The 19,541-nt window shown below is 37.5% G+C and overlaps 1 protein-coding gene across 8 annotated transcripts; it reads right to left on the reverse strand.

The window, feature by feature from the left end:
- Window positions 1–1,170: 1,170 nt before the first annotated feature.
- On the reverse strand, window positions 1,171–14,923 carry LOC143851606 (GDP-mannose transporter GONST2-like). Of its 8 annotated transcripts, XM_077361084.1 has the most exons (12): window positions 14,452–14,919; window positions 14,275–14,358; window positions 14,019–14,108; window positions 10,601–10,809; window positions 8,935–9,142; window positions 7,520–7,659; window positions 7,235–7,364; window positions 6,539–6,637; window positions 5,709–5,863; window positions 3,605–3,721; window positions 1,911–2,008; window positions 1,171–1,821 (listed from the first exon to the last, which is right to left on the reverse strand). In XM_077361084.1, the coding sequence occupies exons 4-12, from the start codon at window positions 10,795–10,797 to the stop codon at window positions 1,778–1,780; spliced, it is 1,188 nt and encodes a 395-aa protein (XP_077217199.1). In that variant the 5' UTR covers window positions 10,798–10,809; window positions 14,019–14,108; window positions 14,275–14,358; window positions 14,452–14,919; the 3' UTR covers window positions 1,171–1,777. The 8 variants fall into 8 exon arrangements, with proteins under 8 accessions (XP_077217199.1, XP_077217201.1, XP_077217198.1 ...); XM_077361086.1 differs by lacking the exon at window positions 14,275–14,358 and having other exon boundaries at window positions 14,636–14,919; XM_077361083.1 differs by lacking the exon at window positions 14,275–14,358.
- Between the last annotated feature and the right edge of the window lie 4,618 nt (window positions 14,924–19,541).

Genomic DNA, 19,541 nt, shown 5'->3' on the forward strand with positions numbered 1-19,541 from the left:
ACCTGTATTCATAATGATATTAGTAGCCCTTTCTTTTGTTAAAGAATTAACCAATTCATAGCATCATGAAGATATCAACACCCCCCTTTCTTGTTAATATTTAATAAAATGATATGAAAATAATAACATAATGGAAAGAATTCTCGGTTCGGTTCGGTTCTCGGTTCCTCGTCCCCAAAACCAGAACCGAACCGAAGCAGCCGGTTCGGTTCGGTTCTTCGGTTTTACCCGAACCATGTCTAGCCCTAATGGACACTAGCAAATCCCAAGACAAAAAAAGAGGGGAAGTGATATATCCGCCCCTTTTGATCACTAGGAACACCCCATGTCTGTTTGTGGCAATCAGGGGCATTGAATTCTTCTGACATAAGTGCAACAGCCCCTCTTTAGCCATTGATACAGTGACAGGGGGTGTTCCTGGTGACTACAAGGGGCGGATATATCATTTCCCAAAAAGAGGCATACATCATATATAAGTATATGGCATCGTATTTGTCCAACTGGTGGAGGGTGGTCCTTATGAGTTATGGCTACCAAAAAAAATGAATCCAAAATATAACATGTATCAATTTTCTGGTAACCGGTGGACCATCTTTCACCGACTGGAGCCTATTTTGCAGCTGTATTCTCCCCAGCAACAAAGCACTCAAAGGAGTCTTGTCTATCAGATTATATCTATGTATGGTAATTGATATTTCCACCCCTTTTTGCTTCCGTTCGGCTCAGTTTGGATGCACCCCTATTCCAGCATCAATAGCAGTTGAAAACTATGTATGGTAAATAAGGAGTCATGTCGATCAGAATATACCTACATTTCAGCATCAATAACAGTCAAATCAATGAATAGTAAATGATATTTCCAACCCCTTTTCCATTATTTTCACCCCCTATTGTTTCCATTCGGCTCAGTTTGGATGCACCAAAAAGGTGAAAATCAAAGTAAAAGGAAACATTTTCCATCCCATCCCATCCCATCCCATCCCATCCCATTATTTTGTTGCCATATTTAATAGTCACATTGCAGTCCATTTTGTACCGTACTTTCCTCTCGAAGCAGGAAAATATGGAGTGTAAAGGGGAATCCATATTATTTTCCTTCTATAGTGAAGATTGGAGCTGTTTTCTACATCGACGCACTCTTACATCGACTCTACTAACTGAAGAAGCATATCAAATGAAAAAAGTGACTGAATTATTAGACAACTGAAGTTTGTAAGAATAGAAGCTTAATACAATCACGATCATTGCAAATTGTTAAAACTACAATTGAATTCACACACAAAAAAACAGGAAATAATTGGTATTCCTTCTATTTTAATTCTTTAGTGTCCTTTCCGCAGATGATACAAAAAGGACATGGCCTTCCGGTATTGCTCAGTGTTTTTTTTTTTTTTTTTTTGCTGCAATGTCGTAAATTATCAAACATTAAAGCCATCAAAGCTATGCTGCTGCATTTCAATGGCGGTAAGACTTGTTGAAAGACCTCAGCAAATTCCTTTAAATTACCTGCATGGAGAAAACCAAACCATATTGGGCAATTTAGTGCCAATTTTTTACCTCTTTGGATAAAAACTCCAGCCAGATATGACTGTCACTGCCTCATATTCAGGCAGTACCAATGTTTCATGCTCCTTATCATGTTGCCAGAGTTTATTTTAGCAGGCTCAGCTGAGATTTCAATGATAAAAGTAATACAAATACGCTGGTTTATAGACCAAAGCGCCTAGAAGTCCTAAGCAGGAACGGAACACCAATTAGAAGATTCCTGTAACTGTAATCAGGACATTTTGGCCCTTGCAAAGAACACCCCAGCAAATAGACCTGGTGGAATTTCCAAAAGGGTGTCAAGAGAATCTGCAAGGTAACTAAATATAAGCAGCAGTTGATTTGAAGTATGGATCGATGATTACCAAATAGAATGCTGAAGAGGTTGGGTAGACTGAGTGGAACCTTGAAAAGCAGTATACCCGCAATCGATATAGGAATCTTATTCAAGGATCCCACCAGACTGCAAAGGTCAAGCAGCTCTTGATTAGTAGTAATCATTTGGCAAAGAGAGACAGATTGCAGTTAATGGGATCATAAACAGATACAAAAAATACATGAAAATGCCAACAAAATAGGACTTGCTCCAGTGTTTAATTGGTTGTTTGAGGAAAATGATGATATTGTCTACCGAGAGAGAGAGAGAGATTTTGAATGGCAGGAGGGATTTGTATGTTATTCAGAAAAACAGAGCTTATTCCAATCGGGGTAAATTTTAGTCTCCCTACCTACCTAGAACATACCATGTGACTCCAGAGAACACGTATCGATATATGTACATGGTGTGTGTGTGTGTGTGTGAAAAACACAGTGACCATCTAAAATTGGACACACGTGTCCAAACAGATAAAATATCATTGAATATATTAGGCCCGGGTGAGCATCAAATAGAGAAAACCTCATTTTTGCAGCTAGGTTTAACAAAACTTTACTTTTGCCACCCAAGTTTGCAGTATTTCACTTTTGCACCTAAGAAGCAAGAGTTTCAAAACTATCACTACATCATTTATGGGAGACGACAACTGCACTTATTTTAATAATGGGACTCGTTTCTTTAGTTTACACTTATTTTAATTAGCAGTTTAAGGAAATCATTGCTCCTGCCTTTTCGTTTACATCATTCAAAACAAAAAAGGAAATCATTGCCCTATTTCAATTTCTTTTTCTTCCGAGAAAATCCATCATCTTCTATATTTCTTTTCCCTCCCTCAACATCCATTTTTAACCTCCACAATTAGAAGGGTTGGGAATTGGGATGATCCTATGAAACTGATTTTTTGGACACACCCTATCTATATGAGGGCATATCAAATGAATGCTTTGGATCATCCAAACAATGTAGCCCCCCTATGTTAGTGAGGTCTAGCTCATATAAGCTTATATGAGCTCTAGCTCACAAACACTTCCCTCCCCCCCCCCCCCCCCCACACACACACACACATATATATATATATATATATATATATATATATAGAGAGAGAGAGAGAGAGAGAGAAGGGTTGCTGCGCTCGAGCACAGAAACAGGGGGGTGGGGCCATTGTGGGGGGTGATCCATTCATTTGGAAGGCCCCATCAAGGATGGGGGGCCTACCAAAAATCAGCTCCATTGGATCACCTTAGGGTGTCCATTTGTGGGGCCAAAAATGGACAGATACTGTTTGTCCACAAATCTGTCCATTTTTTGCCCCACAAATGGACACCCTAAGGTGATCCAATGGAGCTGATTTTTGGTGGACACCCTACCCATGAAAGGGCCCATCAAATGAATGCTTTGGATCCCACCCAAAATGTGGCCCCACCCTGTTTCTGCGCTCAAGCGCAGCAACTGCTTGCTCATATATATATATATATATATATATATATATATATATATATATATATATATATTCGCCCCCTTTTCTTTCCTAGGCCAGCCCTCTAGTGAATTTATGACTACTCTTTTACAGTAGAAGGGGAAGGTGGTGGCCCAAGGAAAAAAAGGGGAGAATATATCATTTCCCTATATAGACATATAGTAGAGAGAGAGAGAGAGAGAGAGAGAGAGATTTAACTAATTTACCTGTAAGTGGTGGGACCAGTTTGGTTTAGAAACCACATAGAAGTAAAGCTGATGGCAAGTCCAAATAATCCACTGGCTGTAGCCACCACCCAAAACATTGGCATCCTAATTACATCTCTGCATATGGAAACAAAGAATATATATCATAGAAAATTTGAAGCAACTAAAAACAAGAAATCAGTGCAAAGCAACAAAATAAACAAAAGAACAATTGCCTAAAGTACCCCTAACATAATATATGCCCTCTCAAGCTGAAGTGTAAGGATCAATAGGAGACAATTTCTAAAGTGGTCAACTTGACATCAACTTCACAAGTTTATTTGCACGGTAGCTCAACAGACATGATCAACAAAAATTTGATCTACTGGCAGAGGAAAATCCCCTGGGCAATTATATGTAACTCCACAGAGAAATCTCCAATCAGGTCGCACTTATACCAATGACAAGGGCTAAAATGTCTGCAGCCTGTATGTATAGTACTTTTATTGGACAAAAAATCAGATTTATTTTGCTGAAACACAATAGGTATTGCCAATATGCCCGATAATCCTAGAAAAATCAGGAATGTAACTGGTAACAAACAATTCTACAAGTTTTATCAGCACATACTTAATTTTGTTGATACATAACAAAGTTTTGACTGTTGAATTCTATGAACTGTCCATTTTGGATAGTTCCTAACATTTTCATTGCATTAACTATTAAGAATCAAGACTTGAGACACTTGCTCAGTTTCAATTTCTCTGTGTATTGACAATTTCTCTATGACAAATTGACAAACATCAACAATTTCAAATAAATATGTAATATTAATGTGGAGATGTTGAACTGAATCACTGTGATATCTACCAAGCCAACATGGAGACATCATTTATCAAAATAGAAGCTACAAACTACAACGTACAAACAAAGTTTTATATATATGGGCTTACTGTTCCTGCGCTCGAGTGCAAATAAGCTTATCTGAGCTCGAGTGCATAAACGGGGCAGGTGCATATTTTTAAGGGATCCAAAGCATTCGTTTGATGGGCCCTATCATAGATAGGGTGTCCACAAAAAATCAGCTCCATTGGATCATCCTAACCCTTCCATTTGTGGAGGGAAAAATGGGCAGATTTGTGGACAAAGAGTACCTATCCATTTTTTCTCCACAAATGGACACCCTAAGATGATCCAATGGATCTGATTTTTGGTACACACTCTATCTATGATAGGGGCCATCAAATGAATGCTTTGGATCCCCCCAAAAATGTGGGTCCACTCCTGTTTTCTGCCCTCAAGCGCAGATAAGCTATATGGGCTCGAGCGCAGAAACAATTCTCTTTTATGTGTGTGTGTGTGAGTGTGTGTGTGTGTGTGTGTGTGTGTGTGTGTGTGTGTGTGAGAGAGAGAGAGAGAGAGAGAGAGAGAGAGAGAGAGAGAGAGAGAGAGAGATGAAAGAATTCAAAAATAAATAAATAAATAAATAGGATGAGATGATTAACTCCCAACAGAAAAATGAAAGACTGATGGACATATGCTTCACTTCAACAATCTGAGGATCAAATGGTGTTTTTCTATCTAACCAATTCTCAATGGTCAGATAAATACAGATCAAATGGCCCTTGATTAAAAATCATTGGCAGATCTGTTTGCAAAATGGCTTTCTAGGACCTTGAATCAAAGGTCTGTGAACGACAGTTGCACAAACTCTGAGAGGAGAAACAAAAATAAAGAAATCAACTATTTAAAGAGGAAAATAATCCAAATTTATGATCTTGACATTTTTCCATGCAGCTAAAACCCGTCCCACAGGTAGCCCTGTTGTTGGTAATAATCCTGATATGAGATCCAGCTACTGGAACCACAAATCAAGGATCTTGTGAATAGAATCTCGCTCAATCTTATTATTTGCCAGGATAAACAGATCCGGACTTTGGATAAGCTGATCCTGAGACATTAAATTTTGAGATTAAAATGTAAGGGTTGGTAACCTGAACCTAGCAGCCAGAATCTCATAATATGATATGCATTTCATTCAAAGCACATGCAATGGAGAGTATGTAGATTTGTAACCAAGGTAATGAATATTAAGATCAAACTCCTAAAAGATGACAATTCTTACAAGTTATAGACATACGCCCATTCGTTGAAGACAAGGATCAATAAAATGGCGAAAGGTAAAGAAAGTGCATTATTCAGCAAGACCATTGAAACTTCATTGAGAGACCCGGATCTGGTTGACTGCTTCGCTATATCCATAACTCGGCGCAGGGTAAGCTGGCAAAATAACAAAATTCGGAATAAGTTGGTAGTAGAAAGGATGAAAATCAAGCTTCAATAAATGAATAGAGCAAGCTCAAAACAACCCAAGAGTTGAGCTTGCATGCTCAAAGCTTGTGGTCAAGACATAACTAGTTAGTGCAGGGACCATAGTTACAAAGTGTTAGCAGGAGCACATTTTAAAAGAGACAACGAAGGATTCACATTTTAAAAGAGACAATGAAGTGTCGGATTCACCCGAAAAACAAGATTGGTACGGGACACTGCTTCGACAAGAATTCGGAATGCATGTCGACGCAGATTCGGCATGTGTGCGCGCGCGCGCGCGGGGGGGGGGGGGGAGGGAAACAATGCAATACAGGTTGGACCCAATTGAAGTGGCCTTTTATCCTGGATTGGGTCTTTGACCTGATGAAGGACTTAGTAAAATTTCCTACCCATAAGAGAAGGAAATGTGGTAGCAAAAACCCTCTAGCAAAAACAACTTCTAGAGACTTACAATATTTAGTTCGGAAAATAGCAAGGTTTATGAATAAAACAAAATTGATTGCGTGGTAGGGCAGAAAGATGCTCCAAAGTGGGAGTGGAACCTTGTGCATAAGATTTGTACTTTCACAATGCTAAATACAATTGAGATCGACATATAGATCATGTTATGTGGATGATACGTACTGAGTAGCCTGCTGTGAAAACGCAATTTAATGTTTGCCATGTATACCCCACTGTATCAAAGGAGAGATCTGTGATCCCACCAGTCACAGCAGATATGATCTGCAAATACATCCAAGGTACAGAATTATTGCAAGAGTTCTATATGATTAAAAAAGGAAACGATTGAAACTAATATATGTCCTCTCTATATATGTCTCTGTTGTTTTTGGATATTTCTGTTATTATGAATGTAGAAGATAATACTGACAAAGTTTGTGGATCAAAGAAACCGAAGCACTAGCATCTAGTAACTTATCAACAACTACACTAAGCCTTAATGTGATATACCGTTAAAACATGAGACGAGAAGAGAAGAACAACATAGTATTTTGGACTTGCAGAAACCACTCCAGTTGAACTTCTGAGAAAACAGCCAAAAAACGATGGGTTCTAACAACCATTCAAAAAAATGATGGGTTCTAATAAAAGAGAACCATAGATTTTAGCAGGCTTAAAGTTTGAACATAAAATCATATTATGTTTAATCATTAGAACTGACGTATAGAAGAATATAGACAACACAGAGCTAGGAGACACTGTCTCTCAATATCAAGAAAATAGGCATGCCATTTCTCATATGAGAAACTATGAGACTCAAAATTAACTAATTGAGGATCATTAGCTAAATGACTTGAAAACGACAAGGCAAACCATTACCATTAGAAACAGTGCAACCCATACTTTGTTGTTCTGACGCTTCCTGAAAATATATGTTTCTCCAATCGCTGTTAATATATTTGTTACATTCTTCAAGATAGTCACCATTGCAATGTTTATGTACTTCAAACTGAAGAAAAAAAAAAAAACCAGAAACCTGTAAGTTATATATGACATTTTTACAGTTATCATATCCCACATTAAGCAATTAAATATATTAACCAAAAATTTTAAATCAATTTTCTAATTGTTGCAAATTGGTTTTCCTTCTAGACCAAGCCATACCTATACATGCCTGTCAGAAGCATGCCAACAAATATTAAATTAACAGGAATCCAAACTCGAATCAGCTTCCAAGTGAGCTTTTCGGTTGAGACTACTCCAAAGAATTCCAATGCAACAATCACTATGACGCTGACAAAATTCTGCAGCATGTAAACAGTAAAAGCATCAAGTGGTGTAACAATGACAATCTTTTAGCTCACTGAAATAGGATGTGAACAAGAAGAAAAGATAGTGAAAAAAGAGTTTGGAAGATTATGTTTCTCAGACTCAGTTCTATACCAAAGTAATAAAATTCACAAAAAATAATAGCAGAGAATGCTAGAAATAAATGCTGAAAAGATTCCAAAGAGATTCTAATATAAATCCGAGATTCAATAAACTAAGCCATAGGAAATTGAGAAGTATGGTAGTGCTCCCATCATGAAAATGATCACGTCCTGTGGATTCATGGATTCAGAGCAAGCGCACGAACATTAAGTGGGAATACCCATTCAACGATCTTTACTCTTCGATTTGTAGATTGAAAACGGATCATCAATTTTTATTTTTATTTTTTTTTGAGAAAACAAATGGAAAGTCAAAAATAACAAAGACATGTTCATATTTAGAGGAAAATTCTCCAGAAAAGCCTCCCCATTCAACAATCTTTACTCTTCGATTTGTAGATTGAAGATGGATCGAATTTTTTTATTTTTTTATTTTTTTTTTTAAAATGGATAGTCAAAAATAACCGAGACAGGTTCATATTAAGAGGAAAAATCTCCAGATAAGAGAGGCAGGACTGTCGAATTGAGGAGATGTTTGGGGTATGGCGCATCCATATTGGAGCCTAGTAAAGGAAAGATTGGGATAATCAGATAAGCGGTCACCAACTAATCTTTGTCTGGTACCATTTTGTCCTTGCATCCATATTAGAGCCTAGCAAAGGAATGATTTGGATCATCAGATAAGCGGCCACCAACTAATCTTTGTCTGGTACCATTTTGTGCTAGGAAAAATATGATTGGAAAATTCAAGCAAACACATATATTCCAAGAAAAATTATGTGCAATTATGATGCTCTTTATGGCTAAAATATTTCAGAAAGCAAGGGGGCAGTAACAAATGCCTCAAGTAATGAATGTAGAAAGAGCCCTACAAGAGAAGGAGAACAATTTAATTTAAAATTTACATAGTGGTTGCATGTTATAGAATCTATGCAGACATATTCTGTGCCTTAATAATTGGAAAGAATTATACATGAATCATGACGCCGAAATAAAGCATTTTTAGAATCTCTCTGTTTTTTTTTTTGTTGAGAAGGCATTTTAGAATCTATATTGCATATATTTCCCCAAAGGAAAGAAAACAAGTGTTTTTTTTTTTTTTTGAAGAGGAAAAGAAAACAAGTGTTAATAGATGACATATGTAGTTACCTGGTAAAACATCAGTGATATTCCTGCATCAAAACCGTAAGCCGATAGAACAACTTTGTTCAGCAATATCATGCTGCAGGAGGCGATGCAGTAAGCTATTCCAGAAAGAAGAGGTCCAGACTTTCTTTCGGATCCATGCTGCCACTTTTCATCCTCATCAATTTGAAGATCATAATCACTAAATTCTGATTTAGTTCCACTAGATAATCTGCATGCAAACTAAATAAATACTGGCTTCGAACGAAACAAGTTGTTTAAACTAGTAATCATTTCTACACTTACTTCTTGGGAGAACTCCAATAGTCATTAGGATTTCCAAATATTTCCAAATCAAAGTGTTTCTTAATAATTAAAACAGTTTCACTCAACCATGTATAGTAAATGTATGCACTACCAGTACACAACTCAGGTTAACAATTAATTCTATGCATGATGTTCAAACAAATATTAACAAATGGAGCCCAATATCACTGAACTGCATCAGTGATCCATCAATTTACTATTTGAGATTAATATAAGAGAAAATTCAAGAATTCGAAGTACCTTTAGAACAGGTAAATATATAATAAAAGCAACAAAAAAGAGAGAAAGGGACAGTAGTTGAGGGAGGGAAAGGGACAATAGCTGTGGGAGAAGAAATCATAAGGCCTAATATAAATGTAGGGGACTAATATCACAAGGTGTAATGTACTAATGTATATAGAATAAGTCAACTGCATCCTTTACTTTTTTAAAAAGAACCTAACAATTGAAAATAAAAATAATAATCCTCAATATATAAAGGGAAATGTTATCCGCACTACTGTATTTTTATGAGGGCACTCCTCACTTTATTAAAAGTACGGTATGGCTCGCACCATAGGATGATCCAAACCGTCCATTAGATGGGCCACAGCCTAAATAGGTTGTGCCCCAAAAATTATTTCCATAGGTTCATCCTAACCCTCCGATCTATAGAGGGTTCGGATCAACCCTCTAACATTCAGATCGGAGGGTTAGGATTAACCTATCGAAATGATTTTTGGGGCACAACCTATTTAGGTTGTGGTCCATCTAATGGACAGTTTGGATCATCCTATGGTGCAGTCCATACCGTATTTTTAATAAAGTGTGGAGTGCCCTCATCAAAATACAGTAGTGCTATAAATAGAAAATGGACATTATATTCACATCAATAATACATGTAACTAATATCACCCAAAAATTGGAAGGAAAAAGAAAGGCAAATAAACAAAAAACAGAAGGAAGCCAAAATGTGAAACTGGTGGATGAATTGTCTGCACTTTAAACAATCACTATTCTCTATATAGTACCTGGATACAAGGTATGTAGATTCGATACTGGTCAAATATGGGTATCCTCTATATTTGATTGTTTTGAATGATCTGATATGACATAAGTGGATTCATAATTAGAAACAATCTTTTATAAGATCCTCTGTTTCGGTTAAATGGCTTGCATTGGACTGAGTAGTGCCACAAGGCAAATGATCCATATAATTCCTTCTACATGACTACTAAGGTCTCATTTCTCAAGCATCAACATGCACCTGAATTGCAAATAGATAGGGAATTACATTCAAAAGGAATGCATCATCTGAATAAAAACTAGCTATCATCTGATGAGAAACAAGTTATCAGAAATGGAAGCATTGAAAATTTTCTACCTGTTAGTCTTCGCTCTTCTTACAACATTTGTGGCAATGTTGACAAATTTCATGTTCCCTTTGTTTAGAAAACCATGAAGGATCTTGTAAACTATACTATCTCCTTTTACCAAGGTTAGTTCCCTATTTGTATCACCAACTCCTTGTCCCTCAAGATCACGGCCAATAACCGAATCTGATTTGGAACTGACAGACATCACTGGCAGACCCTAAAAGAAGAAAATATTGAAGTTAAAATATTGAAAACGAATCTCAAGGCTACAGGAATTCTTTAAGCCACCGACATGAAGCTATGATCAAAGTGCTTACCCACTTTCAAAATAATTACATATCCAAATATTTGAAACGTATGAACAATGGAAATGGCACCTAATAACTGTGAATTTTCATTTTCAAAAAATGCATCCACTAACATCTAGCTGGCAGCTTCAATTTCGTATTGATGACATACTGGAATACCTTAAAAAGGACACCTTAATTAAATATTTCTGTACTGCGCACCAAATTATGAGATTAATTGCCTTGTTGGAAACAGACACAGCTTCATAGTAACAAACACCCCACATAAAAATACATAAATTAGGAATAATGAAAAACATGCAAGCTTCATAGTAACAAACACTCCACATAAAAATACATAAATTAGGAAAAATGAAAAACACACATCAGTGCAGATAATTGGAAGAAAACATAATATCCCTTTCTATCTTGATTTTAGTAATGTGCCTATATTATTTATATAGCTTAATATGTTTCTATTTCAATGGATACATTTTCCTATATGTATATATTTATTGTCTAATATTTATGTAAAAGTAGTTTTCTTTTAATGGGAATCAAAACCTTTTTTGGGAAAAAGTAAACTATGTGCATAACCCAGGCTGGTCACAAGTGGGGGAAACAACAAACGGCACCAACCAAAACTAAGGATCATACTCTACATAAAGACAGAAGAGGAACCATGTCAGGTCTAGCAACTCCTCTATCTAAGGAGTTTGCTTCCTCATTAGCAGATTGATGAGTGAGTGGTAACATAACACTATGCCCATCTACCTCCTCAGAATAGTTCGCAAAGAAACATGGATAACCATCCTTATCTTGGATCCACTTGATGGAATTCCATGAATCTCCCTCCACGATCAAACTCTTCCATAGGCTAGGATCCCAAAACCTAATTCCCAACTTGAGAGGACGGACCTCTGCTTCATTGGAGTCCTTCGTGCTAATCAAGCCGAAGAAGATGAGCTCAACTAAACCCTAAAGATACTTGAAGATGCCACCAACACGCATCAGACCTAGTTTGTTGATACTAGACAGGTCAATGTTCATTTTAACAAAGTCCAAAGGAAAAGGACCCCATCGAGGGGTTGGAATTTTTTTATTTTTTTTATTTTTTTTAATGGAAATGAAAGTTTTATTAATGGATAGAAAAAAGGACCAAGGTGGTCAAAGTACAAGAGGCACACAAGAAACAAGGCATCACATCAAACAAGAAAAGAACTGAATAGCTTTTTCCCTCTAGTAGGCCAAGGATCAAGGCTCCAACCTTCGAAATGTTCTTCTATGTGGACCGGGATGGCCCACTCCATATCAAAGCATGAAAGGGTGTGACTCTATATTTCTCTGGCGTAACCGCAACGAATGAAGAAGTGGTCAACAGTTTCTTCCTCGTTTAAGCAGAGGGCCGAATAATCGATGATGAGCATTTTCCTACTGCGAAGATGACCAATCATCGAAATCTTGTTGAGAATCGCAGTCCACCCAAAAGTACAAGCTCTAGGCGGCGCTGGGATTCTCCCAACTTTATATACTGGTGAGAGAGGCAAGGCCGGCAGCAAAGTGAGATAGGACTGGATAGTGAAAATCTCCTTTGAATTCCATTTCAAAATTCTTTTGTCATATCATGCTTCTTGATGAAGACCTTATCCAACATTTCCATGGATCCAGCCACTCCGTCAATTTCCATGTTGAAAAAGTTGCAGTGGAAAAAAAATTCTCCATGAAATCTTTCCTTCGGACCAGGTGAAAGAATCTTAAACCACAGCATCATTGTTGAAAGAAACAGCAAAAAATACCGAAAATGATGCCATCAGAGATGTTTGTGCGCACCAATGATGTCTCCAAAGCTGGATTTGTCGCCTTTGTAGGCTCTGTATCTTATCCCTTTGAAGAACCATAACTAATATATCCCCTCATGGATGAATCACCCGCCACCACATCAAACATAGGTCATTTATAATAGATCGTGACATTTCCATCCACTAATGTACTATTTAGGGAATCTAGACCATTCAGACATCGGAAAGAAGTATGTCTCTATATGTTAACTGTAGTTCAGTTTCATCTCCCTTCAGTCCATAAATGAAATTAAATTCGAATCCATTTTTAAAGGAATTAAGTTTGAATCCATTACCAGTCATGAAACCTAACCTACTTCATTTTTTGGAGCTGGTATTGCCACCGCTTGTTCTGGCACATTGTACCCGTCTCTTTTATTTTGTTCATTGGTTCAATGAGTTGTACAATTTTTTTCAAATAAGATCTGAGCTGTATGACCAAAATTGTACAGTCGGACTTTTTTTGAAAAAAATTGTACAACTCATTTAACCTATGATTTGGCCGACACTTCAAATTTATTGCCGACTCACGTGTCCGACATGACACGCATGTCCACACGTGTCGACACTCCTTTGGACACTTTTACTTGTATTGCTGGAAGTGTTCGACTTAATGTGGGTGTGTCGACATGTTTTTGTACCATGTCAAGTGTGACATTCTGTTTTTTTATTGAATGTTGTGTTTACCTCATTTAGACAACTCGTATCCATGTCGAAACTCAACACATGAATCCATATCCACAAATATACTTTCTATTTTAGCTGTGTCCCCGTTTCGAAAGTTTGGGGGTTTGCCGTGTCTAACACTCCGTGTCCGTGTCGACACACGACACTCGTGTCCGTGTCAACAAATCATAGCATTTAACCAATGAAAAGACATAAAAGAGAAGGGCGGAAAGTACCAAAACAAGTGGCGGCAATACATTTGCCATCATAAAATTCATATGTGATTTTTTCAAATAGGATTCATGCTGAATCATGAATTGTTTTCAATGAGACCCAAACTGAACAGTAGGTACATGATAACCACAAATCATAGGATTTGAGCACTGACAGGATATATACAAAACAATAGAACTATATACATTCTACCAAAAATCAGATGAAGGTTCTTTCGAAATAGCCATGCCGTGTAGTGCATCTAAGTCATGCATCTAATCAGGCAACATTGAGACAAAAAGACTGACCTAGTTACATAGTTTCAAAGCAATGAAATGACAAATTTCACTTAACGAGATTAAGAGCAGGAAACTTCCCAAATAACAACTTAAATCTACAAAACAGAGAACATTTCATCAAACCTTGAAATCAGCTGATAGCAGCTTTTGTCAGCCTTCAAAAGTCGTGAATTTAAGCATTTTCATCCAAATCGCCAACCAGATATCAATATGCTACAAGATAAGAACTTTTCTCTGAATTAATCAAGGATAAGTAGCAATAAATTCAACTGAAGATCTGTATGGAAATATAACCCCATTTTCATAAGTTTGTAACCCACATTACAATAAAGATGGAAAATGTTTGAACAGAACAAGAAACTCACAACACAAAACCTACAATTGCGAAGAAATCGAGGATTAACAGATCAAAAGGTCGTAACCAATGAAGTCATGATATTGCTTTCCTAGACTTGCTCATCCACTTTAATAATTATAAAGGAAAGGTTAAAGATCCAAATATCGGGAAAGAAGAAAGAGAATAGAAAGAAACAATGTGAGTTAGGGTTTCCAGTACCTGAAAAATTCGAATCATGAGAAAGACGTGAAAGGTCGTTGAAAGTACGCAAAGGATGAGAGAGAGAGAGAGAGAGAAGAGCGAAAGGTGTGGATCTGAAGAACGGATTTCGAGAAGGAAAAAAAAAAAGAATGCAAAAGCAGACACATAGAAACCCTAGATTTGAAGGCTTGGGCACTTTTACCGAAGCATTGGAAGATCAAAAAATTCTCAGAAACCGCGATTCCAGGAGTCGGGGTGCCGACCAAGCATTTGAAAAGAGACGAAACTCTTTCCGAGATTTGACTCATTTGAGAAGTCAAATGCTTCGAATCCATTCCTTAGAAACCTCTAGGGTTAGGGTTTGCTTTTAGGGAAGTATTCGAACGCTGCTGCTGCTGCTGAAAGAAGCCGCAGACGAGAAAAGAAAAACATAAACTGATGTTACGGAAAATATGGTGCGAAAAGCTTTCGCGCTTTTAACACGAACTGACGAAGGCGGAACAAAAAAAGTTGGGAAAAACACACTTAAACCCCTAATGTTTAAAAGTTACAAGTAGAACCCGTGGGGTTTAAAGTTGAAGGGTTACGATGATCCCATGGAGCTGATTTTTTAGGAGGCACACCCTATCTATGTCGGGGCTTATCAAATGAACGCTTTGGATCATCCAAACAACGTTGGCCCACTGTCTTTTGGTAGCATTTGGATATTTTGTTTGGATGATCCAAAGCGTTCATTTGATGGGCCCTGACATAGATAGGGTGTGCCCAATCAATCAGCTCCATAGGATCATCCTAACCCTTCAATCTGTGGACGACCGTCAACTGAGAGGGTCTACTTTACACAAATTGAAACCACAGTGGTCTACTTGTAACTTGTTAAACATTAGGGGTTAAGTTGAATGTCTAAGTGTATTTTTCCAAAAAAAAAAAGTAACGAAGGCTTTTTGTTGTTCTAGCCTTCTAGGGGTATTTTTCATCATTTTTGGAAAATAATGGGAAGATGGTTGTCCTACTCGTAAGTAACGTAGGCTTTTCCTTGTCCCGGGGCATGTTTGCCCTTGTTCCTCCTTAAGCCACCCCCTTAGTGTGAGGTAGCTATAACTTACAAGTACAGTAGAGAGGGGCAGAGGGCCAGGGCCTAAGAAAGAAAAGGGTGCAGGGGATTTGCTAAGGCATTTCGCGGATGGCCTGCTGCATCTGAGACCAGCCACCTGATGAATGAATACAACAAATTCTGCTGAAAAGTGAGACCCAGTGGCTGGTCTCACATGCAACAAGCCATCCTCGAAGTGCCTTCTGCAATGGACTCTAGCAAATCCCAGGGGACCAATATGTCAACTTTTGTTCGTAGGTAATTTGTAATCGAACCTGCGACTTCGAGGGTGAGAAACAAGCCTCAAGTTTTAAGCTACGGCCCAACCCCATATGTATCCCTTCCTCGAGAAAAATATTAAGAAGTAATAGCACAAGTGGAGACCACTTATTCAATGGTCTAAGCCTTACGTTTGTTTGTCCTGTTATATTATTACCTGTAAAATGGACTGTTCAAAAAGTTCAAGAAATAGACGGAATAGATGTAAAATTTTGAGATTTTCACTAATCTCTGGATTATTTCCATTAATGTAAAATTTTGAGATTTTCACTAATCTCTGGATTATTTTCATTAATAAGTAAAGGTGCTTAAAGGGTTGCAATCAGAACACGAACTGGAACAGTTGCTCTGGTACCATGTAAAATTTTGGGATTTTCACTAATCTGGATTATTTTCATTAATCAGTAAAAGTCATTAAATAAGCACTTACATATACACAAGAAAAGCGATAAAGATAAGATTTGGCCAAGATTATCCTAACCCAATCTACTTTCATAATCCAACCCAACTACATAATCAAGCAAATCTAACTCCCTTGATCCAACGATCAGATATTATTAGATCTGATCTGACATATCTTAACAATAGAAATATTTATGAATAGAAAGGTGATCATTGAAACTTTTCTCCACGCTTTTACATAATTTTATTTCTATGCATTTCAATTCTGAAAAAGAAGTCTGTACTCATTCTTGCTTCTGTTTGCTACAATTGAAATATGAGCATTTCTTCTTTTACTAGGCTGCTACCATCTCTTCTGATATCCTTTCTAAGATTGATAGTGTTGTTTAGACCATATCTCACTTTTCACCGCATGAACTTTGAAATGATTTAGATTCATGCTCGTCAATGTCGTCTCAGAGCCACCACTCCTCAACGTGGAGGCAATGAGGCAAATCATTAAGAGATGGGTTTGCTCCCAGCGACGAGCGTTCGAATCCCCCCTTGCTTACCCGATGCGCGTGGTTTTCGGGTGATTGCGCGCATCCGTAGGGAAATAGTCCTACCCCCGAAGGGGGTGGGGACACCCTTCGTTACCAAAAAAAAATAAAAAATTTAAGGCAATTCATTAAGAGATATTTCTTTTTTTAAGACACTTCTTAAGGTCCTTCCATGAAGGTGAAAGTTTATTTTTGATAGATAGAATAATAATGATTTCATCGAAACATTAGTTTCGATTATGAATGTCCCTAATCATATGATAAGTAAGTGACATGAAATTGATCGACAAACCAGTTTATCATATCACAGGTCATTCACAATTTAAAAAATGACTTCCTATAGATTTCTTGTTCATAACATCTTCAGATGTGTACTTTGCTTTCAACACTATCCAGAGTTTACTTGCCGATTTTATGTTAGGATACAAGTTGAATAATGAATTTGACGTGTAGTCGCCTTTCTCTCGATTGCTTCATTCTGTTGCGTGCCTTTGCAATCGTTTCAACTTCACGTTCTAATGGCTTGGGGGAATAAGAACATGGGTAACTGAGCATTGTGACAATGGAATGTATCTTCTTTTTTGCCATTGTTTAAAATTAGCATTCGATGAAATTTTGTATCATTTGTTTAATTGAAGAAGACAACACGCAGATCTCCCAATATTGTCTCAAGATTGTGAATAAAGACGGGATGGTAGAGAATATTACGGCGAATTGGGAACGATTGCTTCAAGGCATGTCACCGCATCGCTTTCCTTAAGACAATATTTGCCCCCATTAATTGTCTAACTGGTGTGCACATAGTAACTGGGAACGTATTTCCAAGATATAATGAAGCCTGGTAATCCGACTATTATTTATTAATGTAACACACTAACGCCGATAGATTTGAACTAACCTCGAATTTGACAAGCCTAATGAGAAAACTAGCTTCAGTAAATGTCAAAAACAAAACAAAAAGAAACAAAGAGAAATTTAACACAAAAAGAACAAACCAAAAACCCCATGAAAGCTCTAAAAATCACAGTTTTAATTTGTGTAATCGTATTGTATTTCTTTTATAAATCTATTGGTCAATGCAAGCTGAATTTTGACTGTTATGTCATCCCCAAATCTCACCCACTCGTGAGTCTGGTCATTGGTCAACCTTTGGACCATGATCTACCATTATCTGATCATTGGTTCGTGACCGATTAAAAACCTATGGTTAGAATCACTCCAAATTTGTCATAATGAGCCTGATCGTTAACATTCGGTCCAGATCATGCTAGATCTTGATTGTCCTCTACCAATCATCATCTGATTGCATCCAACCTAGATCATGCTAGATCTTGATTGTCCTCTACCGATCATCATCCGATTGCATCCAATCGTAATGAATGACATAAATCTCAATCCTAGAACACAAAATACGCCTTGAGACGATGTTTACAAAATGCGTCAAATGCACCGTTACTATGTTCCGATTGGATGCCACATGCCTGGCATCTCAAGGCAATTCCCAAGCACAAAAAATATACTTTCACCAACTTTATGGTGCTTGGTTGCCAATTTAGCATCGAAATCCTTGAAGACTACCAGACGAGTTTCTGAGATAATAATTGCATGGCTGGTGAGATGGCATCAAATGTTTGTCTCCTCCCTATAGACTATTTATACCACAAATCTGTTGGAAATTTAGTTGAGGGTACTGTTGATTAATCTAAACAGAAACTTGTTGCTTCAAGGCGTGATATCACTTTCCTTAAGACAAGATTCGCCCCCACTAGTAGTGTGCAAAGGGGATCCACGAATTGCCTCCAAGATACAATGAAGCCTAGTAGGGAAGCCCTACTAATGTTTGATGACGCGTAGCACTAGCAGAATCAAACCCGAAATGCCCTTCCGAAATTTCAAGCCTTAGAGAAATCTCTAGATTCTGTTTCTGCAGAAAAACAGTATCTAGAACAGTAAACAAAAGAAAAACAGTATGTAGAAATACTTGAGGATTTTTGTAGGAGTGTAGAAGAGAGTGTAAAGTCAGTCAGAATTGCTAATTCGATTTCTATATGAAATGACTGAAGTTTGCACATTTTTATAGACCATCTGGTGTCTTTTCAGTGTGAAAAACACCTCTACAGGAAGTGCAAAGTGCGCCTAAAAAAGCGCCACTATGCGCCCTATAGCCCATTGCCCACGCCGCGCGCGCGCGTGTGCGAACGGTGCGTTGCACCGTCCCGCGGGTCCAACCATGGGTTCAACCCAATGTGCAATCAACAAGAGTTAGAAAAGGTAGTGCTTTATAAGCCCTTCTCTTTCTTTTCTCTCATCCGATGTGGGACTATCTTTTCAACTACACTTCTACATCCTTTTGTAAAAGCAAATATTTCCAAGAAAATTTTTTCTTTTTCCAAAACGCTTTTGATAAAAACATTTTCCAAAACACTAAAACATGTAATATACATGATTTTGAAAATGCAAAATCACTAACAAAATCTACAGGGTAACTACATGCAGCCAAACAGAGACCTACAACCAACCGCCCGCAGTGTGCACATGTGTGCATGCAATACATTTCACCACTATGATGCTCATAAAGTAAAACTTAGAGGTTAGAGGGGCTTTATATACCCCTCAAGCTTTTCAAATTTCCAACTTAGGACTACACTTTTTGTCCCCACAGGCTTTTTACAAAGACACTATAAAAATTCATTTTCAGAAGTAAAATATTTTAATTTTGAAAATATTTCCAACATGTTCACCATGGAGATAACAAACCGAGGTTTACTTTATACTTGGATAGGGTTGCTATCATC

Source organism: Tasmannia lanceolata, unplaced genomic scaffold (genome assembly GCF_043159265.1).
Source record: "Tasmannia lanceolata isolate RefF3 unplaced genomic scaffold, GAP_Taslan_0.1 ptg000018l, whole genome shotgun sequence".
NCBI lineage: Eukaryota > Viridiplantae > Streptophyta > Magnoliopsida > Canellales > Winteraceae > Tasmannia > Tasmannia lanceolata.